The following is a 27,527-nucleotide window of genomic DNA, read 5'->3' as shown; positions in this document are numbered from 1 at the left end:
CTTTGCGGAGCACAGGCTCCAGACGCGCAGGCTCAGTGGCCATGGCTCACGGGCCTAGCTGCTCCGCAGCACGTGGGATCTTCCCAGACCGGGACACGAACCCATGTCCCCTGCATTGGCAGGCGGACTCTCAACAACTGCACCACCAGGGAAGCCCAAAAGGTGTATTTTCAATCCATAATTCTCCAGTATTTAGCACAGTGACCAGCATATACTAGATTCTCAATAAATTATTTCTGAATGAATGAATGAATGAATAAATAAATAATATGTATCAGTACAGTAAGCATCTCTGAAAGTGATAAAGTCTTAGACTGAGATAAAAGGTTCATCACAATTCTTGATGTCAGCTCTCTAAGACGCTGCTGGAAAATAACAATAGGGCTTTACAGATGAAACATGGGGCTGGGAGGTGCAATATTTTTCTTAGCAAAATAAAACACCGTATCGAAAGCAGTTCAAATGGTCTGACCAAAGAGTCTGACCAAATCTGGTGCCTAGCTTTAAAATAAATTATAGAAATAATTACACATCCTATAATCAAACCACAATTTATGTATTTATACATGTGAATTTAATATAGCTTTAATATAGCTTTAGGAAGCTTAATAAAGCTTCCTAAAGCAAATGGAGCAACAGAGTAATTCATAATTTAAAAAAAAAAAAAGTGAGGTAAAGGAATTTAACTTAGAAGATGCTTGGAAGAAAGCAGGCAATAATGAATGTGAGTTAAGAGTGAGGCTAAGAGGGGCTTCCCTGGTGACACAGTGGTTAAGAATCCACCTGCCAATGCAGGAGACACAGATTCAAGCTCTGGTCCGGGAAGATCCCACATGCCGCAGAGCAACTAAGCCCGTGCGCCACAACTACTGAGCCTGCGCTCTAGAGCCCGAGAGCCACAACTACTGAAGCCCACATGCCTAGAGCCCGTGCTCCACAACAAGAGAAGCCACTGCAATGAGAAACCTGCACACCACAACAAAGAGTAGCCCCCGCTCGCCACAACTAGAGAAAGCCCGCACCCAGCAACGAAGACCCAACGCAGCCAAAAGTAAATATATATATATATCTGCATGTGCCAAGTGCTCAATAAGTATTTGTTAAAAAAAGAAAAAAAGAGTGAGGCTAAGAGATGAGGAAGCAGTGGAGCTTCGGGAGAAGGAGCCCCTGAGGTCTACAACTGGGGCTCTGGTGTTGGTGTGGGATGCTGGGAAGTCAGCTGATTGGGAAGCAAGGACCTCACTTGTACTTTGAGCACCCAGGGATAGGATGGGTGTGGTGGCAGAGTTCCTTGAGCATGAATCACTCACTGAAAATTGAACCTTGGCAGGGTCAGGATTTGCATTTTTTTCTCAACGATTTCTAGGTTAAAAAGGAATAATTTTGTGGGAATAATACCACAAGATACTTCTTTTTAACATTCTACTATCTGCATTTAAAGATAATTTTTCTGATCATAATACTAATGTTTGTTCACTCTCAAAGTTGAAATATGCTCAAAAGCCATGTTTCCATCACCCAAAAATAATTCCTTATTGGGGTTTGACATATTTACTGGGTTTTTTTCTTTGCATATATATTTAATATAAAACTAAAATAATTTCAGTGTAATTCTTCCAGCATCACCTAAAAATGCTGCATATTATTTCATCAGATGGATCTATCAAGTTGTTTTTAAGTTATTCTCTGTTGTTGGACATTTTAAGTAGTTTCCGATTTCTGATCCAAAAAGCAATGATATGATATATCATGTACATAAGTTCTTACCTGCATTTCTGATTAGTTTCTTAGATTAATATGTAGAAGTGTGAATACTTCATCAAGGGCTTTGTGATACTAAGTCCCAAGCAGTTGCCTTTAACCACTAACAGGGGAAAGCCCCATTGTGATAGACAGAGAAAACATGGACTCACGATTGGAGAGTTCCAGGAAGATCTTCTCACCTGTAAATATTTTTCCTGTTGAACCCTGAAATGGCATCGTTAGCAATCTAGTCTTTGGAGGTAAGCATTGCCCTCTTTGGGCAGGCTCTGTTAAAATGCAAACACTCCCACTGGGAATACCTTTAGTCTCTTAACACTTGCTTTCTCTCATCAGATCCCCTCCCCTTGCTCTCTATATTATTTCCTTCTCTTGAAGTCGGGGAGGAAGGGGAGCCTAGGATCCTGGGAGTGAAGATAAGTGATGAAAGGCAGAGAGGAGAGAACTTGGACAGGAGAAGGGAATAATTCACAGAACACATATAAGCAGCCAATAAGCATATGAAACCAAGCTTAATATTACTGAATTTGAGAAATGCAAAATTTTTAAAGATGTATTTTTCCCAATCAGGTGCACAAAAACAAAAAAACCCTGGGACAACATCTAGTGTTAGTGGGTTTATGGGGAAATGAACTTCCCCATCTACTCTTGGTAGGATTATAAACTGGTACAGTCTTCCAAGAGACAATTTCACTATCAAAATTTTAAATGGGTCCTCTTTGGTCCAGCAGTCTCACTTGTAGGAATCTTTCCTATAGACACATTAAATGAACATATAGAAATACCTGAATGAGGATGTTTATTAAAGCATTGTATTAGAGTAAGAATAAAAACAGTAAAATGCCTATCAGTAAGGGGACAGATTATAGTAAATAATTATAAATTAGTAAATTATAAATAATTATCAAATTATGTTATAAAGAATATACATTATTGTAAATAAGTTGTGATTTATTTATACCATAGACTACTAGGTCCCTGTTACATAGACTAAAATACACACTCTGACATAAAAAAGGTTAAGGGAGAAGCATGAAGTGTTGATCCCATACATGTTATTTTTTTTAATTATATATGTTAAAGACTCCATTAAAAAGTGTGTAAGATGGCCCCAACTGTTAACTGTGATCATGGGGAAAGGGGAACAAGGAATTAGGAAGAGACAGGGAGAGTTTTCTTCTAACTCTACATATTTTTGTTGAATTTGTTAGAGCAGACAGGCATTACTTTTATAATTTAAAAAATAAGTAAAGGGACTTCCCTGGTGGTACAGCGGTTAAGAGTCTGCCTGCTAAAAAAAAAAAAAAAAGAATCTGCCTGCCAATGCAGGGGACACGGGTTTGAGCCCTGGTCCGGGAAGATCCCACGTGCCGCGGAGCAGCTAAGCCCGTGCACCACAACTACTGAGCCTGTGCTCTAGAGCCCGTGAGCCACAACTACTGAGGCCGTGTGCCACAACTACTGAGCCCACGAGCCACAACTACTGAAGCCCGCGAGCCTAGAGCCCGTGCTCCACAACAAGAGAAGCCACCGCAATGAGAAGCCCACACACCGCTACGAAGAGTAGCCCCGCTAGCTGCAACTGGAGAAAGCCAGTGCGCAGCAACGAAGACCCAACACAGCCATAAATAAATAAATAAGTAATTTTTAAAAATAAGTAAAAGTTAAAAAGAAAAAAGAAAAGTAAGGGGAAATGAGAGTGTACAGGTGGGCTCAGCCTAATCCACCCTGCATGTGCCTTGGTCCTAGTTCCCAGGGGCATTATCACAGGGAAGAGGGTCAGGGTCGGGCTGTGTTTGTCAGGGAAATTCAGTGCTTACAGTTTCTCTTCAGGGCAGTGCAAGCCCAAAATATTTATGAAGCCTCCAATAGCAATGGCTCCCAGGAAGGTTGCTGTGAGGATTAAATGAGATAATGTATTAAAGACACTAGGAAAGTGGCTGGCTTGTAGTAAGCCCTCAATAACTAGCAGCTCTTAGTTATTATTGTTATTATCTAAATGGATCCTGTAAAGTACCCCTCTACTTCAAGATCCCTCTCGCTGGCACAGATTTTAAGCATTCAAAGCAGGTGTATAAATGCTTAGTTTCATGTCAGGGCTGTAACTGCATTTAATTGCCAACAAAACCACTTGAAAAGAGCTGTTCATCTAAGTGATGCTCGTGCAGTTGGAAACCATGGCTACGTGGTTCTACTCGGCTTTAGAAGAGTATTACTTCCTCATCCGTTAATGAAAATATAAATAAATAATGATCACCATGCAAATGGCATACCTTAGCCTTTGCAAGTTAAAGCAAAAATGGTTACTGGTCACCCCTTTCATGTCAAAAAAAAAAAAAGTTATCAAAGCAGGTGAAAACAAGAAGTGGGAAAAGACTGTTTCTTTCCTCCCCCCACCCCCGGGAGAAGTCAGCCTCTTACTGCCTCAAAATCCTTCCACTGAAGGTCACCAGACTGGAGATCATGGCTATGCAATCAAATAAAACCCATGACGCAAATAAATTGGGAGAAAAGAATGTATTAAGTCTAAAAGACTCATTTTACTGTAAAATTCTTGCTTTCTCTACCAAGGAGACTGAATAAAATAAACCTGTGGGCACATGCCTACTATTGCTCATATGGACCCCAAGGAGTGATTATTTGTATGCTAGAATGCATGCACAATTAAAAGTAAGGAAAAAACAAACCAAGTGGAAGAGATGAGAAAGAAAGGCGTTGCCTTTCAGGAACTACAGCTGTTTACAGCTGTGAGAGTTCCTGTAACAGTTTATGCGGGCCCTTTTGTTTTCCTGGCTAAAGTGATTGCGTTATATCATCATGTCTTTTGACAACTTGAAAATCAGGTTTTATTTTCTCTCTCATAAATTCTTTTAATACCATTCTTAATAAGGAAGAAAAATGTTGAATGTTTTGACTGAGAAGTGGAAAGCCTCGTTTAGGATTTGGTTTACAAATTCCAAGTGGTCAAAGCCCAGTAACACGAAGACCATGTGTACCCAGGCCAGGAGGATCATAAGATTGACAAGAAACATACAGTTCTGGGCACCTATTCATGATGTGCAAGATTTGTATTTTTGTTTTGTGATTAACACTGCGTCAGAATCTAGGAGTTACTGTGCTAACAAATCACTTGTCTATCACATTCTACAGAATGCACTCTCTTGATGGAATTTTAGGCATGAGGACAAGTCATTGGGGGAGATATTTTACGCAGTGATTCTTAAGTCTACCACGTAGCTGGCTGCTGGCTTGCACACCTCTCTTACGCACTGAGTGTGGGTTTGTGTTTCCAAACAAACATCCATAGACACACAGATTTCCTCTTTCTCTCTCCATTTATTTTGAGCTACTAAGGAGAACTATAACCTATTTATTTCTATTCACCGCCTGCCTAGCCATAAAGGTTCAATGATATTTGTTGAATGAACAAAAAGAAATCTGTTCCCTACTTCCTGGGAAAAGGAGTGATTCCCTAATCATGAGTAGAGACTTTGTGATACCAAGCCTTGGAAAGGCCATCTTTACTTGTCTAATGGGAGAGCAGAGGAAAGAAAGGAGGTCAGTGAGATTTGGAAACAGACCTTGTTCATTCATTTATCAACTTATTCAACAAATATTTGCCCAGTTCTCTGCTAGGCACTGGGTGTGCAGGGGTGAATACAACACACATGGTCCTGTCTTTGTGGAGTTCACAGTCTACTGGAGATAAGTCTATAGATAAGAAGAAATGGGCAAACAAAATAACAAAGTGTATGTGTTATAAAGGAAATAGCCAGGTGTTAGAACAGACATTAATAGACAGGATGGTGAGAGGAGGCCTCTCTGAGTAGGACACATGTGAGCTGAAATCCAAAGGAAAAGAAGGTCCAGGAAGCAAGGAGTTTGGTGTAGTTAATGTACCAAAAGCAAGTGAGTGGGGCTGGAGCAGGGTGAGCAGGGAGAGAATGATATGCTAGAAAATGAAGGAGGCAAGGACTGTGGTAAGGAATTTGGATTTTTTTCTAAGTTAAACTTCTTTAGGAAAACAAAAAATTGAACTCTATAATCCTGAATAAGGAACTTAGAACAGTACTTGGCATGTAACAAGTACTCGATAAATGTTAGCCATTATATATATAGTACCCAGCTAAACTAGCAAGCCTTGGTCAAAATAGTGGAACAAAACTATCAAAATTTGAGCAATGAAAAGACATTCATTTACCCAACAAATACAGATTTTATTTCACAACTTTTCCACACAACCAGCCAAATTCCAGACAAAACCAGTCAAGTTCCACTTACAAAAAGGAAACCTTGGGTTTCCCCGGTGGCACAGTGGTTAAGAACCACGGGTTCAAGCCCTGGTCCAGGAAGATCCCACATCCCGTGGAGCAACTAAGCCCGTGCACCACAACTACTGAGCCCTCGTGCCACAACTACAGAAGCCCGCAAGCCTAGAGCCCGTGCTCCGCAACAAGAGAAGCCACCGCAATGAGAAGCCCACGCACCGCATCGAAGAGTAGTCCCACTCGCTGCAACTAGAGAAAGCCCACGCACAGCAACGAAGATCCAATGCAGCCAAAAGTAAATAAATAAAATAAATTTATTTAAAAAAAAGGAAATCTTATTTTTGATTGACCCTCTGATATTCAATATTTCTTTGCTTTAACAATCAAAGGACAGCATAGAGAACTATATTGTCAGTACCCTAATTTCAAAAATAGATGAGGTGGAGCATTTTCATCTGCTCACACAAAGCAGTGTAAGTTTTTATCACAGGTGGCCATTTCAGAAATGAGAGTTACAGCTAATCAAACACTTAGCCCACATGCCTTAGTGATTTTAATGATATGATTAGTTGCTATGAGACAAAAACCTGTTGTGTGAGGAATAATCTGTTAGAAATCATATGTCCTTGATTCAAAGGCTTTTGATTAACAACACTAACATCCACCTTCTGGAAAAGAAATAAACCCTATGATTAGAGCTTGGTAGTCCTTTTAAAGCAAATAAAACCTTATTAGCCACTTTTTAATGGATATGGGAAACAAGAATGGCTCTAAGCATTAAAAACTTTCAAGGCCACTGGCAACGTTGCTCCTCTTCTCCTTGTCTTCCTTCTTCCTACTTCCAGAGGAGACACTGAAAAATACCGCAGATGGAGAGCAGATGAGACATAGACAGTCTAGAAGACCCAAGACCTAGCAGGCAGACTGTGCAGTGCTCCATGGCTTCGCTTGTGTGCGTGTGTGAAGTTGGCTTTGTAACTCTTCAGTCTTCATTCATTCATTTATTGAGCATCCCCTGGGTGTCGGCACTGTGCCTGGAGATGTGGTGGCAAACAGACACAGTTCATGCTTTCACAGAGCTTAGAGTCTCGTAGGGAAGGCAGGTAAGAAGTTGACAAGTAAGGGTCATGCTTACTTATACAAACATGATGAGCATTAGGAAGAAAATAAAATAGGGAGATGGGATTTGAACAGGTGAATTCACTGGTGAACAGGTGATATCTGAGCTGAACCCTGAATGTCGAGATGTTGATCTGTAAAGACACAGGGCAAAACAGTCTGGGCAGAGCGGATGGCAGACTCAGGGTCCCAGAGGTGGGGTACTAGCTTGGGGCGTTCAAGAAGAAGAAAGACAGCCAGGATAGCTGGGGCTTGGTGAGCAGAGTATAGTAGGAGGTAAAATCAAGAAGGGCAGAGACCCGATCATGCAAGGTGGATTTTAAATGCAGTGGGAAATCTCTGGAGGGTTGTACCTATAGCTGGTTTTGTAAATGGTCCACTCATACAAGACTCACCTGAAAACATGGCTGGCCTAGTGACCTGATAGCAGTGGCACTTTTTAACCCTGTTCCAGCTAGGGAAAAGAGCAGCAGGAGAGACCAGCCCTGTAGCCCTGGAACTCCAACTGGTGAGCTGGACCCCTTGCAATGTGTCTGACCTGCCCCAGGAAGGCTGTAAAGACAAAACCTCAGTGGTCTATCTTGTTCTAGACCATAGGGGGCTCTGTGGTCCTGTCTCCCCATTCTTAGAGATGCCTTCCATGTACAGGTCTTTATCAGCCAAGGGGCTGGGATAGACCCAGTCAGATCCTTTTATCCTCCTCCCTTTCCTTAAGCCCCTAATATCATAACCAGGCCTAAGCAATAGCAGGGCAAGGGTCACGGTCAGGGCCAGGAGACAACCTGGGTTAAGAGGGGTGTGGTCAGTTTTGCCAAAGGAAGCAGGACAGGAAGGACTTAGCTGATGTCACAGGTCAGAGCAGACAATAGACTAAATCCAGGGATTCTGACCATGCTTGAGAGACTGGCTTGGGCACATTTCCAGGGTCACTCAGCCAAGTTTCCTGAGTCCAGACAGTGGGGCCACACTAGTGAAGTGAATACACATATTATTTGTCTTCTGTACTTGAGGCCAATAGTCCCCTAGATGTTCCCATGAAAACTTCAGTGGTTCCTGACTACTTACCAAACTAGGCATAAAGTTCTTAACCACATTCTCGCTCTCCACATTCTGGTTCCAACCTTCTTTATCTGTTACTTTCTTGCTCACTTCCTAGTTTTATTTCACTTTACATCCCGGCATGTATCCTACCTACACAGCAGGCAAATTGGTTATTATTTATATAATCAGAAAAAGAATAAAGACCAATAAATATCTTTTGAAAACCAAGGTTCTTTCTTGCCCTAACTAGCTATGCCTCCTCCATCCTCCAAGTTCTTACTTGGGCAGAGGTGGCAATGCCTGGATTACCAGGATGTGCTCATGGTTCATTTTGCAGGGTTATCCACTTGGCTCTCTCCAGTCCCTCTCCAAGCTAGGCCCACCCCTAAGATATATCAGAGCTCTCAGATTTCCCACACCTGAGCCCCTTTGGGCCCGGACAGTTCCCCCAGAGCCTTCCTCTCCCACTCTTCCTGGGTTCCCTTGCATCCCTCCTCTGACCTTCACTTCTCTTCTCTCACCTGGTCAGGCAGGTTGCCCTTCTTCCTTTGGGACTCTGCTACTCCTGGGCCTGGCTGGGACCAACTTTCTCCTAGGTTACAAATTCATATAAATCACTGCCAGGCCTGGCTTTGCTCTGAGACTGCCCTCTTCTAACTGCCCTGGCCCCAGGTGCACATAGCCTTTAGCAACAGAGGACTGAGAAAGTTGGGAGGTGTTGCCAACTGGTTGGTTACTTTCCAGAGGTATGAGCCAAGTTTTCATTCATTTACTTCTTCTTGAGGGATTGGGGTGTGTGTGTGTGTGTGTGTGTGTGTGTGTCTCTCTCTCTCTCTCTCTCTCCAGGGAAGGAAAAGAGCAAGTAGTGATTCTGTATCTATCCTGAGGATAATTTCTCCTAGCCTTGGGTTCTAAAAACTTGGGGAATTATGGTAGGAATAGTGGTGATCTGGGTCCCTTGGGATGTATCTCACCTGCCCCAGGAAAGCTGTAACAGCAAAACCTGGGCAGTATATCTTGTCCTAGACCAAAGGGGTCTCTGTGGTCCTACCTCCCCGTTCTTAGAGATGCCCTCCAAGTCCTGGTCTTTATCAGCCAGGCAGCTGGAATAGGCTCAGTTTGGATTATTTTAAGCATCTTGTTTAAATAGGGGCCTATGTGGAGCTTTGTACTTTCCAATTAGAACACCAAACTCATGATTTCACAGATGTTTTTATTTAGGAAAAAAATAAAAACAATGACTCAATTTCATGAAAGCAATCAAGTAAATAATAGTACAGAAATATGGCAAACATCTTAGAGGTGGTAAACGTTATCTGGACCCCTCAGTTGGTATCAAGACAAAAATTTGCACTGAGCTTACCTCTCCTTTCACACAAAGGAGCTAGGGTCAGCCTTCCCTGTTTTCTTTGCTGTCTTTACCTGCAGATGGCCACGACTACCCTCGAACAGCCTACCAGCAAGTGATCCAGCCGGCTCTACCTGGGCAGGCCCCACCTGGAGCCAGTGTGAGAGGCCTGCACCCTGTGCAGAAGGTCGTCCTGAACTATCCCAGCCCCTGGGACCAAGAGGAGAGGCCTCCACAAAGAGACTGCTCCTCCCTAGGGCTCCTGAGGTATCAGTAAGTACGATGGGGCCAAATTTCAAACAGTTCTAACATGAAAAAGAATGATGCCAACGCAATCAAAATGTATCTAAACTCTCTGTTGGTTTGCTACCCAGGCTGCTGACCAAGTCCCACACTGGAACACCCCACCTAGACTTTTCAGGTCAGGAGGAAAGGGAAACTGGTTGATAAGAATCTCTTTACCAGACACATAAAGCCACTGGTGACTAGTCAAAATGCTCTTGAAGGAAAGGCTCTTAAGATGCTAAGTCACACCTGCTTCTTTTACTTTCAGATCCCCTGGCCTTTTAGCCCACGAAATAGTTTTTTATTTTTACTATGGCTGACTTCCAAAGCTATGAAGTTCTTTTTTATATCCTTAGTTTCTACACCTGTTTAAGACCATTTCTTACTTTGAAATTTTAAATTCAATTCGTTCTTAATAGAAATTTAAAATAACCTGTTATTTTCTTTTGTAATAAAAGAATTCACACATGTTGAACACCATTATTAGGTCTTTCCGATACTTCTTCCAGAAAAACAATTTTGGTTTTTCTTGACTTTAATTGTCTAATCCTTTAATCATATTTCTCTTCATTGTTCTTTTTTTTTTGTAAATTTATTTATGTATTTGTTTTTGGCTGTGTTGGGTCTTTGTTGCTGCGTGCGGGCTTTCTCTAGTTGCGGCGAGCGGGGGCTACTCTTCGTTGCGGTGCTCGGGCTTCTTATTGCAGTGACTTCTCTTGTTGTGGAGAAGGGCTCTGGGCGTGCAGGCTCAGTAGTTGTGGCTCGTGGGTTCTAGAGCGCAGGCTCAGTAGTTGTGGCACTGGGCTTAGTTGCTCCGCGGGATGTGGGATCTTCCCAACCAGGGCTCAAACCCGTGTCCCCTGCATTGGCAGGCAGATTCTTTACCACTGCACCACCAGGGAAGCCCAGTAGTTTTCTTTTGACTCTTCAAGTTTTCCTTTTCTCTTAATTTATAGATCTAAAACGTACAGGAACAACTCATGTACATGGAGCTTCCTAATTGATGACAAAATTGGAAAGAGAGTAGATAAAATGTTTGCTCTTGCTCAAGCACGACTTTTATATACCACTCAGAGTAAATCTATATTCTGTTTTGAGAATGGAATGAGATATGAAGGTCCTATTAAAGCAGTTTTTTTCAGAAATAGAGAAATCGGTAATCAGATCCAAAAGTTTATTGAAAGAAAAAAGCCCACTCTATTTACAATGGCAGATAAGGCACATCTGCCTTTCCTCTTCACTCAAAAGCCGACAAGCCCTCAGATTTTCTTTGCAGACAGATGCCTTATTTTTTTAAAAACAAAATTGCATGGAATTTATATAATGGAATTAAGTAATGATTTACAGCCAGATAAGCACTCTTGCAGAAAAAATATCTAAAATTCCAAGAAAACAAACAAAATTTAAGCATCTTTATGTTTACTGTTGAATAGGAGAGGCAATAGTAATTTTTAAATTAAACTTTTATTTTGAAATAATTTTAGATATGCAGAAGAATAGCAAATGTAGTACAGAGTAACCGCTTTTGTAACATCAATTTAAGCCTGCTATGGTCTCCTTGGATTTATTTTATCATTTTAAGATAATGAAAAATAAGTACAGGTAATGAAGCTAATTCTCCTCTTACTGGTCTTTTGAAAGAGAACCTTAATACAGAAAATTTACTCTGTCATTACTCTCCATGAATATTGTTTTATATGAAAGTTTTTGAATATTATCAAGGCCTTTGCTTTGTCAAGTAAGCAACCGTCTTTTATAACAACTAAGCAACTTTGGGTACAAAGGCATTTAATGCAAAAAGAATATGGAACTGGATCCCCATTAGATGAAGGCATATTTCGTAAAAAATTTTTTTCTACATTAATATAAAATAAAAATAACTTCCTCAAGCATTCACAATTAGAAATATAATATAGTTGAGATTCTGTATAATTTTATTTTAAATCTTGTTACATAGGACTTTCAGAATTTTTTTAATACTCTCGGGTAAAAATATGAAATCATAAGCAACAATCTAGGCATATACACACAGATTTTATATTCAAAACTTTTGTAAAATTTAGAATATAAAACAATTTCAAACATAACAAATAACAAACATTCCTGTTCCCACTACCTACATTTTTTAAAATGTTAACAATGCCACATTTACTTCATATTTTTTTGAAGAAATAAAACATTACAGACACAGTTTTAGTCTCCATATCAGTTAGAATTCAGTTACAGAAAACAGAAGCAACTCTAGCTATTGTAAACAGGAGGGATTTAATATAGGGAATTGGGTACTTACAACATTGTTGGAGGTTGGAGGAGCGAGTTTTAGGCTGGGCTTCCAGGAATGATCCCAGAGCAAAGTCACAGAACAGGAGACCAGAGAGGCTGCTTCCTCTGGCATGGTCAGAGAGGCGGAGGGTCAGAAAGCCACCGCGGAGCCCTCCATTCTAGGCCATGCTGCCACAGCACACTCCAGAATCCGGAAGTTGCCACCACCTCAGCTACTGGAAACATTTTGTTCCTGCTAGGTCTGCACTGGCAAAAACACGGATGCCCATGCCCTGCCCTTGACACTGTGAAGCTGTAACGGGACACTGGGATGCCTCCTGATGAACTCGGCACCTCATGACAGACAGCCCTGAACAACAGAAACCACAGAAGTGGCAGAAGCATGGCCTCCATTTCCATCTACCTTCCAAATCTCACACGAGTGCATCTGGTTGTTCCTCTCAGCAGACTGTTCATGGGAATATTTGGGTGACCAAAATAATAATAAAGATGCCATATAATAATATGGTACAAACCTCTTTAAAGGGTCTTCAAAATCAGATTTTCATTCGTATATTAACATAGATACTTTTAAACCTACATGGTCTTTTCTATCTTTTGAGATATAATTAAATGTTATCTATTGTGAGCTAAAAGTTGTCTTTTTATCAGAATGCCTAAACACCAAACCTTGTATGTCACCCATTGTATTACTTTGTTTTCTTGGTGATCTTGTCCGAACTGTACCTGAGACTTATCTTCCCCATTAGACAGTCCTTAAATTGAGAAATCAAATCCTGCTTCCCTCTTTGACCCCTAGCACAGGCCCTTATAAATGGCAGCCCCCCAAATTGCTCATTGACCAAAATCTCTGCAGAAAAAAACTCTGTCCTTCTGGGTCAGGAAAGAAATGGAGGCAGAGGAGAGAGAGAGCTCACTGGTATTTCCCATAGTCATTAAAGGCTTTCTGTCCCCCTAGGATTGTGTTTATAAAACATGAACATTTACTGTGAATGTATTCCTTTCCAGGGGCCGGCTTTATAACCAGCCACCTCATAGAGCTGGTGCTCCTGAGGGGTCCTTGGAGTGTCCTGCAGAGTTGAGACCGGAGGGTCCCCAGACTCCATCCCCAGCTGCTATCCCTAGACCCCCAAGTAACCCTCCAGCCAGAGGAACTCTGAAAACAAGCAATTTGCCAGAAGAACTGCGTAAGTTGTTTGCGATGTTGTTTTTTTCCTTCTTCTTGTCAGGTCTTATACTTTAAGAGTACTTGATGATTATTCATCTATAATCTTGGATATCTCTCACATACTACACAGTGAAATGAAATTTCCTTTTCTCCTTTTTGTTAAAAAAGTAACCAGCAAAAAAAAAAAAAAAAAAGTAACCAGCATTTTGTAGGCCTGTTTGTAGTGATTCTGACACTACCTGCAATACTCACAAAGTGCTTAACGACTAGCTTTTTCTTCAACATGTACTCCAACAACAAATGACCCCCACGCTTTTTCCCTCTTCTAAATGATGCTCTTAAGTGGACTTGTCCCTGGATAGATTGATTCGATGTCCATGTGGTATTGGCCAGGGATCTAGCGTCTCACCATAAATTAGCAGCAGCCTTCAAGAACGAGGTCATTTCCTGTAGGAATAAGCAATCTTGTTTGGAAAAAGCAGTCTCACATTCTCCATACTGCTTTACAACCAAATGCAAACTAAGCCTCTTATTTAAAGAAACATTCGACTAAGTGTCAGGTGATGATGCTTTTTCCACATTTTGCAGCCAGAACCACTTTGAAATATCACCAAAATGTTCTCATACTAAGGTCTGTCAGGACAGTAAGTTCCAGAAATCTTAAGAAAACAGTCACTACTTGTGAAATTGTTATATTCTGTTGTGCTTGCTGGAATTCTAATAAGCCCTTTCCAAATCTAGGCACTGCTTTGAACCAACTTAAAATTAAGCCCTTTGCATTTGTTAATTCCAACTGGGGGAATCGATGCTCTTTGGTCATTTAAGGCTCTGAAAGATTTCTATGACAATGATCCATTGTTGTTTTTTTTTTTTTTAAATTTTGTTTTAATCTTAAAATCTTAGACATTTAAATTTCGAGCATTTCTGGAGAATGGAAGATGTTAGGATATAGTCTGGGTGTCCGTTTATAGACCATATTTATCTTACCATAACCTATAAAGGGAGTCCTAAAATTCTTACAGAGGAATTGGTTGAGTATTAGGTGTCGAGAAGAAAATAGAGTGCTATCAATATGCCTGGCTGCTTAAATGAGTCAACATGACCGCTGAACATACTTCCATTTGAGAGCTGTGCTTCAAAAAACAAGAGCCTAAGCGTAGATAAGTAGGTTCTCTCCAATCCCCGCTTTCTTCTCCACCCTCTGCCCCAGGGCTTCCTGAGATGTAGCCAGTTGATTCCAGACTAAAAGCCAATACAGAGAGATTATTCATCTACCACATTAACACGCTAGCCAGATAATTACCCAAGACTTTAGCCTGGGAAAACACTGGTTCTCACCCTGACTGGGTTAGGCTTATGGGCACAATCCCATCTGCTGCTCTAGGCTGACTCAGGGAGAAGCAAGGGAGTCAATGATGCTGGACCTGCCAGAGGCGGGCTCTCTCCTTCAAGCTGCTGAAGTTCTTAGTAACATTTCTGAGCTGCGCTTTAGTCTACTCCAACTTCCTGGCCTTTCCCCCACCAGTGAGGGGAGAAGGGGGAGGAGAACCATTTTCTCCCTCTCCTCTCTTGCTCTTGTCAAGTTCAGGGCAGCGGAGAGCATCATGAGATCAAAAGAGGACACTGCTGGGTGGCCCCTTAGCAGGGCTCAACTTCCTGGCCCGCTGTGAGAGTATTTTTTGGGCACAGAGCCAAGTGTCTCGAATATACCAGGGGTGGCCTGATCTTAAGGCCCCGCAGGTTCTGGGTGATGGATTTTTTTGTTAACGCATCATGTGGTTTTTCAGAAGACCTCCTCTGCTTGTCTCAGCCTGCCAGAACCCTCTCTCCTTTCCATGCACCCTGAGCAGTCTGCATTCCCTTGGACAGAACCCCCTGCCCCTTTGGGCCTGCAGATCTATGTCCTGAGGACACCAGTTCACCCTGCTGTAGCCATAGCCCTTAGACCACTCCCATCCTGAGGCTTCCCTTCATTATTCTAGAAGGACAAAAGACATTGCATACACTTTTCAAGTGTGGTTTAGAATAGAATAATTTGACTATTTTCTAATAAATGTGAAAAATCTCTCTTAGGGAAAGTCTTTATTACTTATTCTATGGACACGGCCATGGAGGTGGTGAAATTTGTGAACTTTTTGTTGGTAAATGGCTTCCAAACTGCAGTAAGTATTTTATCCAAAGAGAAGACTGAACTGTTAAAGTGAGTATAATGAAAAGAAAAACAAGAAAAATTATAAAGAGCTGTTGATGTTTTAAGCTATGTTATTTGATTTACGTGATTATGAACTAAATGCTTATGGATTCAGGTAATTATTTTCTAGAGTTTAAACTCTCCAAAGTCTCCAGCATGTTTTTCCTGCATGCCTTTTGAGTGACCCCGAGTGCCTCCGTACAGCCAGAACGGCATAAACGCTGAGCACGTATGCAGCTGGTGCCCGGCCTGAGGAAAACGCTGGGCTCTCACTGCACTTGGCATCTTTGCCCATCCTCACCAATCATGCCTGCTTTGGTTATGCTTCCTGTGGTACAGGAGGCTGCAGGCTTCACCAGGTCACCTACTCATCTTACAAGGTCCTTTCGTTCTGCACTGGGTCGTGAGGTCTGCAGTGGAGGCCCCTGCAGCCTGGGGACCCCACTGTGCGAAGCTGCTGGTCCATCCGCACTTTGCTGCAGCAGCAATGCTTCTGGACAGGGAGGTACCTGGCCAGGTTCTCGGCTGGTCTAGGCTAGTTCAGGAAGGTAGACGCCCCAGCCCTGCTGTTCACTGTGATCTTAGCCTAAGAAATCTCAGGAAGCACATGCTCTTCAAGTCCCCTGCAGTGCTTTGAAAAAGCTCAGCTTAAACCCATGTAAGTTTTCCTTAGGATAAATAGAGAACCACAGGAGGCTACTCGGAGGACTGGCTTTCCTCAAACGCTGAGATCGCTTCTCTTCCTTCCCAGAGACCTCCTCTGGGTATTTAGAGATGGTCAATTCTAAAGAGTGGTGAAAGATTAAGGGAAATATCTACAAATAGGAATGTTGAAGGATAAAGGATAAATGTTGACATTTAGTAGCTAAATGTCAATTTTAAAGATTATTTAGCATTTCTGACACGAGTTTTATTCAAATTTTTTCTTCAGTCTATAATTATTTTTAAATGGAAGTACATGAAAATTGTTAGAAGTATATACTTTATACACTCCAACTTCATGACTATATAAATACACGACTGTATAGAGACCAACATTTCAGTTTCTCATTTCTGGGATAAGAAACACTGTGGCAACCATGATATAAAATCAAATTACAAGACATAAGGTCAACATTTCAGAAAAGATCTTACTTTGGGTCCTTTCCAAATAAACATAGTGATTGTCTCTGGAGAAGAGGACAGGTTTTTGTGACCTTAACAATCAGGGGCTGCTTAGGCCAAGTTTAAAATTGTCCTTGATCCTCATCACTCTGAAGCCTGTGGTAGAATCCCATAACCCCATCCTGGACAGCTAAGTTACTATATTGATACATCAAGGTCCCCTTAGTGGAGAAAAATAAACTTAATGGGTAATTTAATAAAGGGACAATTTTCAAAGTTCTAGGTGAGTTTTAGGGAATCCACAGGGAATAAATAGTTCAATATCCCAGGACTAGCAAAAGCAGGAGGTCTAAAGAGGCAAGGGAACAGCGACACCTGCAACCTAAAGGGGGTGCTATATTGGCTTGCCAGGGCTGCCACAGAATACCACAGGTGGGGGAGCTTAAACAACAGACGTTTATTTCCCCACAGTTGTGGAGGCTAGTAATGTAAGATCAAGGTGTCAGCAGGGTTGCTTTCATTCTGAGGTGTTTTCCTTGGCTTGTAGATGGCCATCTTCTCCCCGTGTCTTCACCTGGTCTTTCCTCTGGTCTTTCTTTATAATCTCCTCTTATAAGGACACCAGTCATATTGGATCAGGGCCCACCCATAAGACCCCGTTTTACTTTAATCACCTTTTCAAAGGCCCTATCTCCAAATACAGTCACAGTCTGAGGCACTGGGGGTTAAGACATATGTTGAGACATATGAATTTGGAGGGACGTGATTCAGTTCATAATAGTGGCTGGGTGGAAAAGTTGGCCTGACAGGAGCTGTGGATTTTAGTATAGTTCTGGAGAGACTAATGGAAGATCTCCAGCACATTGTGCCGCCCAGAATGTCCACCTCCATAGCGAGGAAGGATTTAGGTGCTGGGGTAATAATAAGAATGACCATTTATTGAGTACTTACTTCATGTCTGGCATTTTGATATGCCTTTTCCACACTAACTCATTTTAATCCTCACAACCACCCTAGGAAGCAGGTTTATTAACCACATATTACAAATGAAAATATTAAGACTTAGAGAGTTTCGGGAATGTTTCCCAAGTCATGCAAGTGGGAAGGGCAGGAGCCAAGAGGAAAGCCAAGCTGCCTGTCTCTTCCCAGCCCTGACATCACATTGCTTCTCTCGTAGAACAGAAATGGATAATTGGTACAACCTCGGAGAGCTGCAGAAGCTCTCTCAAGATTACCTAGTGTAGTCACTGGCCATTGGACATTTTAAAGCAGGAATCGTCCAAACCAAAAGGAAAGCCATTCCATTTTTGATGTTCTATCAGTTAAAAAGAAGGACATTCTGAACTCATATTTGTACTATATGTATCTGAGTTTGGTGTACACAAGGCAGGATCTTGTTCCATAGGAAGCTTAGAACCACGTTGAAGAGATAAGGCAGACATCAATAAGACATTCAGTAAATGAAAGAATGCTGTAATAATGTGTTCATCGTCTAGCACCACCAGTGGTCACAAAGGGGTAGAGTTCATTAAGGTGAGGAGAAGGAAGTCAGTGCGTGAGGAGGATTCACAGAGCAGGGGGGCTTGCACTGTGCTTTAGGGTGCAGGGGACACCAGTGTGGGGAGTAAAGTAGACAGGACACGCGTGGAAAAGAGAGGTAAGCTTGGATCATGGGTGGCACAGAAGCTTGCTGCATGGCTGGGACTTGACTTGATGGGCCCTAAATGGCGGCATAACATGTAGGAGCATTGATCTGGGAGCAGTGTGGCTGAATCAAATAACCCCTCTTCGAGGACACTCTCCTTGTATCGCCCATTTCCGTATATAACCCCTCTTCCAATCGTGAGCACCTTGTGCACAAACACACTGCTCTCTGGCTGCAGAACAAGGCTGAGCCCAAGAAAGGCCTTCTTATTTAGTCTTCTGTAAAACAGAAAATAACTGGTTTTTCTCCCCTTCGAAGGCTTGATATTTAATACCAGTTTTTTCAAGGCCCAGGAGTTCTACTTCTTGACTTTCATCATAAACCTTTTCCCCACCATCTCAGTAATTGTTTTTGTGACTGTTTCTTGGACTTGTTTCAAGTTTCATGCAATCCTTTCTAAATATATAGATCGAAACTGGACATAATACCATAATAATGACCTGGCTAATGCAAGCAAAGTACCATATCGTATCTCAGTACATGCATATTACATCCATTAAAATGCTCCAGAATCATGTTTGCCTTCCAAATTACAGACATATATATATATATATATGCGTATGTTGCTGGCTTACATGCACCTGATGGTCTACTATGTCTCTCAGATTTTTAAAACATAATTACAAATACTAAATACTCAAATGCCTACTAATCTTGAAATAGGAAACATTTTAAGAAAATTGTATCTTGATTTTTACATTTACCGGCTCCTCCTTGCAAAAAGCATTAGTGACTTTTTCAGTCTTAAATATATATAGCCTCTTGTGCTTTCTCTTGCTTTGCATCTAGACAGAGCTTCTCATTAAGAGTCACTTTCCACATCTTTTTCTTGTAGATTGACATATTTGAGGATAGAATCCGAGGCATTGATATCATTAAGTGGATGGAACGCTACCTTAGGGATGTAAGTACATTCCAAAATTCTGAACTTTTTTCTTGTGAGTAAGACAATTAGCTTGGGGAGTTATTTTATCAAAGAAGCACTGGCACACCCACCAAGGGCAAAGCAGACAAAGTCCCAACAAAGCTTCCCTTGTTGGCAGCCGTGCAAAGACTTGGAAAGGAAGGATGGGGTCACCCTCCTGGACATGCACAGGCAGGAAGTAACTGTCGAACCAGACACAGGTGGTTGATAACAATCAGAGCAAACAATTTTTTGACCAGAATAGGAAAGGAGGAAATGAAGGCGGGGAGTGGGGAGGGAGCGGCAGAATTCAATTGAATCTGAGGCCACCCCAAATGTTTTGTGGGATCAGGCTGAAGGGGTTTCCAGGGCAGCCTCACAGGCCGTGCAGCACATTGCCCACAGCCCCCCAGCCCCCGACGCCCCCTCACAGCCTTGTGATTTGTTTTCCACTGACAGAATCTATACCGACCACTGGGACACTTTGTGCTTTAACAAGATAGAAATTGATTGCTGCCAGCCTGTCCGTGTCGGCCGCCTCTTTCGGAGGGAGCGGTGGGGGACAGAGTCTCAGCAGGCTGGGGTTTTGAGGCTTTTCCTTTTGTCTGCAGCCTGATGTTTGCTTTGTGCTGAAGGGTCTGCTCCTCGGCAAGCAGGGCAGTCAAGGGTGCAGTAACTGACAGCTTAGATCCTGCTGCCCGAGGGAGGGGGTTTTCCTCGTTGTCGTTGCGGAGCCATTTTGCCACAATGCAGAGTCACTTAGTGATTCCGGTTTTCATTAGACGTTTATTAGCGATGGTTGTAGAAATCGGTGGGCAGAACCGTGTCCATCTAGGAGAGCCGGAGCCATTCGCTCTTGGTGTTTGAAGGGAGCTGGGGAGGGAGACAGGGGAGGAGGGGAGGCAGGAGTCTGCCTGGGCTGGGGCCATGCCTTTCGCTTTCTGCGGATGGAGGCCCGGCCCTCCATCCTGCAGTGTATCAGAGAAGGCTCACAGTCCTGCTGGCCGGTTTCCAGCCTGCCTTCACCAAATGGACCACACTTCCATAAACATGCTTTCTCCCTCTCATTAACAGAAGACAGTGATGATAATTGTAGCAATCAGCCCCAAATACAAACAGGATGTGGAAGGTGCTGAGTCGCAGCTGGACGAGGATGAGCATGGCTTACATACTAAGTACATTCATCGAATGGTGAGTGAGGAAACCAGCACCTCGCCGGCCCTGGGCCCTCGGAGTCGGGCACTTTCTTCTGTGAAGGCCTGTCCTTCACCAGAGACCAGCCGGCTGATGGGTGAAGAACCCCCGCAGGAGAGGCGGGTGTTGGTTCTCGCTCCGCCTACCTTCGGGACCTGGGGCAAGTCCCCACACCTCTGGGACTCAGTGTACCTCTCAGTAACAGGGAGATTAACGTGTGATCTCTAAGTTCCAAGATTCTGGAAAGCAGTGCTTCACTGGCTTGGTTGTTTGTCAACAAATGTGAAACCTGGGGGGTGTGGTGGGGTGGCGGGAGACAGGGCCGTGAGGGGAGTGGGCTCCTGCATCTGTGTCCTGTTCTGTCCCCTGCCTTTTCAGAGAGCCAGAGTAGTGCAGCCAGAAGGACACCGCCTGTTGTGTCAAAGAGACTGTTTCAAATCTAGCTTCCTCCTGCACAGGCTGTGTGACCACCGGCCAAAGGCTTAAACCTCTTTGTGCCTCCATGTCCCTATTCAGAAAATGGGTCACTAATACCGTGTTGTTGTGAAGATTGGATGAAATAATATCTGTGGAGCACATGGCACAGATCAGATGCTCGGTCAAGGGAAGGGATGTTTCTAGCTCATGATATATGAGCAACACCTGAACTATGGGGGCCTGGTCAAACTCAAACCAGGGGGAGACATTTATAGGAAGTTCGACTTAGCATCTGACAGAACATTCTGACTGAAAGTATCACCAGCTTTGGAACTGGCTGTGTTATGGACAAGCAGCCTCCCTGCTTTTCATGACTGTATAGAGCCTGTGGAGATGGTGCCTGTTTGACTAGGATGCCGGGCTAGACTTGTGACTGTCACACTCTCCTGTAGAGTCCCTTTAGGTGCCCATATGTGCTGGGGGCCCTGGGCCTCCCACCCTACCCAGAGCTGTCTGCATTTCTCAGGCTGGTTTACCAAGGATTCTGAGACTTAAAAAGGCTTGAAACTCACTGGTCTAGAACTTGTAAGCTCCATTTCAGCTCGAGCATTCCACAAGGGGGGAAGGCACCTGGAATGGGCATAAAAGGTCACTGATTAAGACAGGAAGATGGGGCAGGAAGCAGACATGGCCCAGATGGAATAAGTAAGCAGGACCAGGCAGGAGGCAGTCAGGCGGTCAGGGACACGCAGCTTCACCTCAGGGGAGGCGGACTGAAATCCAGGTCTGTCCTGTGGGTCGGGAGTACCGGAAAAAGGCAGGCTGGCTGGGTGGGTGTTCCCCATCTGGGTCTTCAGAGTCTCTGGCTCCTCTTCTACCAAGTGCCGACCACTTACTTGAGCTCAGAACCAACGCAAAGCAAAAGCCGAGGCAAGGTAGGGAGGTCAGAGAGTGAGGCCAAGGAGTCAGGAGATAAGTATCCCTCCTGTTCCATTCTTACCCAGCCTGACAGACCCTGGTGAGGCCCAGGAAAGCCACCCTTTCTGCCCTAAAAGGTCATGGCTGGTTCTGGGTGCTGCTATCCCTCGGCTGTCTGCATGGCCCCGAAGCACTCATGTCTAGGAACTGCCAGTCCTGGAGCCAACAGCTCTTGTGTGTGAAGGGCTCCAGGTCCTGTCAAGCTCTGCTGGTGTGTGGTGACGCCAGGCAGTAATAGGCAGCTGGACCTCAGGGCTTTTCTGACGGTGCCCAACCATGAACCAGATTGTCCCCAAACTTGGTTTCTTGGGGCAACGATGTCTCGGGCCCTTCCTCATCACTGGAGAGGTCGAAGAGGCCAGCTGCAGAAGTGCCTTCCTGCCCACCTGGCTGGCTTCCTGGTCCCCTCCAAGCAGCAGAAAACTCCAGGACAGAGGGAGCGAGGAGGTACCCATGAGTAACTGCATCATAGAGCCAATGGCTCCCAGAAGGCCCATCTCTGGAAACATAAGAGATGATGAAACCGCACCACCGCCGGGGTAGCCTAGTGGACAAGCAAAATTGTACAGTATGCAGTGTCCTGGAAGTCAGGGACTAAATCCAGTTCTTCACTTTTAACTTACAGGCCCTACACCCTTCCTCTCACTTGTTTGTGTTCGTGTGGTTGGTGCTTTTAGTTGCACCTCACTCGGGTCATTTTAAAATATGCCTTTGGTGTCGTCTTCTGATTTTTAATGTGAGATGGCACTGAGAAAACACCTCATGGAAGATTTGTGTGTGTTGTGACTGTGTGTGTGTGTGTGTGTGTGTGTGTGTGTGTGTGAGTGTAAGAGTGAGTGTTTATGAGGCTGTTTCTATGGTGATTTCAGTCATCACCACTGTCACTTTCTTCTCTGTTCTGTTTTTATTCCCATGCATGGTGAAGACTTCTCAGTTATAAAAATCAGTTGGAAGATGAGATAGTTGGGAACACATAATTCCTCATCTCCTTTGTCATCAGATGATTGAAAGCTTTGTGCTGGTTACAGGATTTGAAAGGCTCTAACTCCTCTCACGTTGAAAATTCTGGTTTTGATAGAGTTCTTGGCAGCTAAGTCTTGCAGGGCCACCACAGTGTCAGAGCAAATTGGAAGTGGTGTGGGAAACCTAAAGCTTGGCAGACGGAGCTTTCCTCATTGACCTCCTAGCCTCGCCTCCCTCGGCCTCCCTCAGCCTCCCTTGCCCTCCTGTGCTCTGGCCTCAACGCATTACTAGCTGGTCCCAACCCCACAAACATTTCTTCACACCTCCAGACATTTGCTCATGCTGTTTCCGCTGCTGAGAATGTTCTTCCCCTCCCCCCATTTTCCCTGTCTGACCAAATTCCTATTTTCTTTTAGTATCCAAATGACAACTCCCTTGTAACTCCTTCAAACCACTGGTGTAGAAAAGGATGGCCCCCACTGGGCTTCCACAGCGATTTGTTCATACCTTTCACACTGCACTGTGGTCGGTAGTTTTCCTTCCTGCCTGCTCATTAAACCGCTGGCTTTGTGAGGATAGGAATTATATCCATGGTGTCTGGTAAACTGGTTCTCAAAAAAAAAAAAAAAAAAAGATCCTGATTTGTAGCATTTGCCCATTTCCATGGTACAAATACTCTCACATGGCCGATTTCAACCTACCAATGTGAAGTCACTGAACACAGAATTGGGAAGAGATGCACATGAGTGGCTTCTGTGAACTGCTATGAGGCACCTCAGCACACCCTGTAAAGTATCCTAGTCCTTGAAACCCCAAGTCCAGCACAGAGCATGACTTTTTTTTTTTTAATCTCAAATAGGTCTTTTATTTTTTACATATTTTAAAAATATTTGACAAGTGGTTTTCAATAACAGTAACAATAGTTCCTTTATTTTCCTAGATTTTCTCGTTCTCTTAGGTGTTTTATTTTCTTACGCATTTTATTTGGAGAAGGGGTCCTTACCAGACTGTCAAAGGGACCCATGGCATGAGAAGATAAAGTGAGTGTCTTTAGAAGACTGGGGAGAGACAGAAGCTATTGTTAAAGATATGCACAAGATGGAGAGTCCAGTGTGAGCACGACCCGGGCACTGGGGTGCGGGGCCTGCCTTCACAGCATGGGGGAGAAGGTGGTGGTGCCGGCCAGGCCCCCTGACCACAGAGCATGACTTTCGATAGGCCTTCGATACATGACCGATGAATGAGCAGATGGCATACATGTGTGATGGAGAGTTTAAAGTTATGAGTGTGTGGCACTGAAGGAAATCAGAATAAAAATCCCGTGAGGGCTTGCATGATCGTGAGTACCATTGATTCATCCTCATTCCTGAAATTAATCCTTCAAGTGTGTTCTCTTCCAGATGCAGATTGAGTTCATAAAACAAGGAAGTATGAACTTCAGATTCATCCCTGTGCTCTTCCCAAATGCTAAGAAGGTAAACAAACAAATGGTTTGTTTGTTATCTGGGATTTTAAATGGAAAAGCTTGTCAGCCCTTTATCCATCCTTCGAGATAGCAGTGTTGCCAGAAAGATCAACAGGTTGTAGCACTCAGTTGAGCAGCGTGAATCAGGAAGGTTTCAGAGCTTTACCTGATAGACCATCCTAATTGTTCAAGCAGCCATCACACACAGAGAAGTAGTTTGTGTTGTAACTCATGAGACGAAAAGAGACTGTTCATCTGATACTTCTTATCTCTTGCACATAAAAGTCGAGATGTGTGCATTTTTTGCAGGCTGTTCCACGGAAATGTTTGGTTACACATAGTTCAGCTCTCAAAGCTGTAGAATATGGGAATTAAACCTATACAGTTACCGAAGGGAACTTTGCTGTGGGTCATATGAGGGTTTTTTCACTGGAAGGGCAGGCCAGCAGATTTGGAGAATGGGGGCAAAAACATCTGAGGTCCCACGCCAGGCTTGGAGAAGCGAAGGCAGCAGTGTAGTAAACATCTTGGGAGCCACACCACGGCACCCTGAGCTCAGGCCCAGCCCCCCCCTGGAGGATCCCTAGATGTCAGGACTGCACTGAGACTTCTGCCCTGGGTGAGGGAGGGTTCCATTTATGGGAACGGGACCCCTGGGGTTGCGCAGTTCACAGCCTGCCAACAGTGTGCTTTCCATCCCTCGCCCAGGCTCTGACTGCTCTCACTGCAACATGTCCTTCCTGGTCTCCCTGTGTCCACTTTGACCCTGCACAAGCCATCCCCTGTGCTGCCATCAAAGAAGAACATCCGAAATGTAGATCTGATCTGTCTCTGTCCAGCTTAGAAATTTTGTGGTGGTTTCCTACTGACTACAAGATCACATCGGTCTTCCTTAGTATGGCGTGCTTGGCCCGTCAGAAGAGGGCTGTGCTGCCTGCCTGGCCTTCCCTCTCGCCACCGTGCGCACAGATGACACTACGCCCTGGGCACGGTGGCCTGTTTCAGCTTGCCCTCACACACGCCCCACTCTTTCATGTTTCTGTGCCTTTGTACTTGTGCTCCCGCTGCTCTGCCGTGCCCTTCCTTGGTTGTGTGTCCGGCAAACTCTTGCTTATCCCCATAGCACCCAATCCCTCTAGCCTCTCCTCCCCCGTGCCGATGTACTGAATAGTCCCTCTCTTGAGAGCTCTTAATTATAGTACCTGGAGTCAGTGGTGCGTGGCTGGGGCTGTTGGGAGTAATTGTTTAGAATTACTGGAGCGTTATGGTGATAGAAAAAAGCAGACCAGCTTTTAGTTGGTTTTGTTAATGTTTTTTAAACTTCCTCAAACAGTCCCCTTGTTTACCCGCTCTCAGGGCAGACTGCACCCCCCCCTGCTGCCCCGGCCACTTGGCATGTTATGGCCTAGAAAATAGTTACATTTTGACTCCATCGTAAGACTGTGAACTCCTCAAGGCAGTAATTGTGTCTTTTTCATTTGGGCATCATCAATACCCAGCATGGTGCCTGACCTACAGCAGGTGCTCCTGTCTAAGCTCATCCTGCAATCCCCAAAGGAGTCCTATCTACTCAGTGAAAAATCTCTGAGGCCCTGTCTGATACAGCCCCCTCTACTTCCAAAACCCCTCCCCTACTCTCTTTCATTCATTCTTCTCTGGCCGCACTGGCAAACATGCTTCCACCACAGGGCCTTTGCACTGGCTCTCCTAGCTGCCTGGACCCAGACATCCACAAAGCTTGCTCACTACTCTGTCACGTCTTTGCTTGTTTTCTCAGTAAGACCTCTCCCTCACACCCTACTTAAAACTGCAAATCTTTCATCCCTGCCCAGCACTTGCTACCCCTTTTCTCTGTTTTATTTTTCTCCACAGCCTGCATTACCGTTGAACCCACTATATATTTTACTTATTCATTGTCTTTCTTTCCCCAACAGAATGTCCACTCCCCGAGGGCACTCTGAAACTGCACCCTCACGATCCCTGGCTTACAGGTTCTGCTTTTGCCTGATAACTGGGATCTGGTGGGCTTCCTCTGTGAGCCAGCCCTGTCGCTGGAGTGAAACGATAATGAATTAGATTAAGCCCAAAGCCTTGGCACCCTTCTGCGGAAGCCACAGAGGAGTTCACACCACTCTGCATGACTTCGGTCCTACCCCTTTTATGGGATCATGATGAAAAGCACACTGAGATGCAAAGGGCAGGTAGCCTGGGAGACTGAAGGAAGATGCTGGACACATGTGTTTTCCATAACAAGCTACACAGCTTGCACCCAGAGCCATTTCACACTCGAACCCCTTCCGAAAGCAAAACAGTACAACTCCCAGAAGAATTTAGTAGGAGACGCCCATGAAGGAAAAATTGGGAACTGCATCTGGGATCTAGAGTCCAGGTTTTTCTCTAATGGCTTGCTTCTGTCACTCTCTCTCCCCTAGGAGCATGTGCCCACCTGGCTTCAGAACACTCACGTCTACAGCTGGCCGAAGAATAAAAAAAATATCCTTCTGCGGCTGCTCAGAGAGGAAGAGTATGTGGCTCCCCCCCGAGGGCCTCTGCCCACACTTCAGGTGGTTCCCTTGTGACTCCTTCCATCCCCAGATCTGGGGGCCATGCCACGTTTGGGCCCCTGTTCTGACGAGCACTCTTCTGGCTGAGGCTGTGTGGCAGCGTTCAGGGCTGTTGTTTTCAGTCCCTCCCTGAGGGGCCCTCCCACCCCAGAAAACCTGTTCTGCAGGGTCCTCTTCCTCCCGGCCACCCCAGACCTCAAAGGACCTTGTCTTTGAAACAGAGGCCGTGGATGCTCTGCATTCCCTTCTTCTTAAGCCCACTGCACGTTCCTCCTAAGAGTGTGACGTGTCCAGAATGGGCTCTCAGCACTTAGCAAGTAGACAGTACAAGTGACATTGCAATAAATGTCAACGACCACACTCTCCCATCACTTTAGGCTACTTTTCTGAGTTAGCCAGATGCTGTGTGTCTCTAGACCACACTGATTCATGTACAAATAATAAAATATTTACTCTTTTGTAAAATTGTGTTTCACTTATCTCAAAGGACATAGATATATATTAATTTATCTAGGCAGGTGCTTCCAGGGACATCAATAAAGCTGCTTAAATAGAATATTAGACAAATGTAACAGACTACTTTGTATTAAAGGATTAAGGCCAGAGAGTTAAACAATCCCTTTTAACTTAATCTTGAAAGCTTTATTCCTGCAGTAGAATTTTTTGAACAAAACAACTTCGTACCATACACAACCGTGATTCTAAATAAAATCATAGTTCTTAGGAAGATGAGTACTTATCAACTATAAATAAGAAACCTTGCTGATGA

General features: G+C 44.0%; 1 protein-coding gene across 8 annotated transcripts in view; it reads left to right on the top strand.

The window, feature by feature from the left end:
• TRAF3IP2 (TRAF3 interacting protein 2) overlaps nucleotides 1–27,223 on the top strand; it is a 41,256-nt gene extending 14,033 nt beyond the window's left edge. For 2 of the 8 annotated variants that reach the window (XM_004311813.4, XM_019929585.2), the window contains exons 3-9: nucleotides 9,618–9,810; nucleotides 13,114–13,292; nucleotides 15,347–15,435; nucleotides 19,109–19,177; nucleotides 20,252–20,368; nucleotides 24,130–24,204; nucleotides 26,627–27,223. In XM_004311813.4, coding sequence (XP_004311861.1) covers nucleotides 9,618–9,810; nucleotides 13,114–13,292; nucleotides 15,347–15,435; nucleotides 19,109–19,177; nucleotides 20,252–20,368; nucleotides 24,130–24,204; nucleotides 26,627–26,773 — 869 coding nt within the window. In that variant the 3' untranslated portion in view covers nucleotides 26,774–27,223. Of the gene's footprint in view, nucleotides 1–804; nucleotides 1,052–9,617; nucleotides 9,811–13,113; nucleotides 13,293–15,346; nucleotides 15,436–19,108; nucleotides 19,178–20,251; nucleotides 20,369–24,129; nucleotides 24,205–26,128 lie in introns of those variants that run through there. The other 6 variants (XM_019929588.3, XM_073789512.1, XM_019929586.3 and 3 more) reach the window with 6 other exon arrangements.
• Nucleotides 27,224–27,527: the final 304 nt, after the last annotated feature.

This window comes from Tursiops truncatus, chromosome 12 (assembly GCF_011762595.2).
Source record: "Tursiops truncatus isolate mTurTru1 chromosome 12, mTurTru1.mat.Y, whole genome shotgun sequence".
NCBI classification, from domain to species: Eukaryota; Metazoa; Chordata; class Mammalia; order Artiodactyla; family Delphinidae; genus Tursiops; species Tursiops truncatus.
The sequence above is the reverse complement of the archived record's forward strand: the minus strand, read 5'-3'. Positions and strand labels throughout refer to the sequence as shown.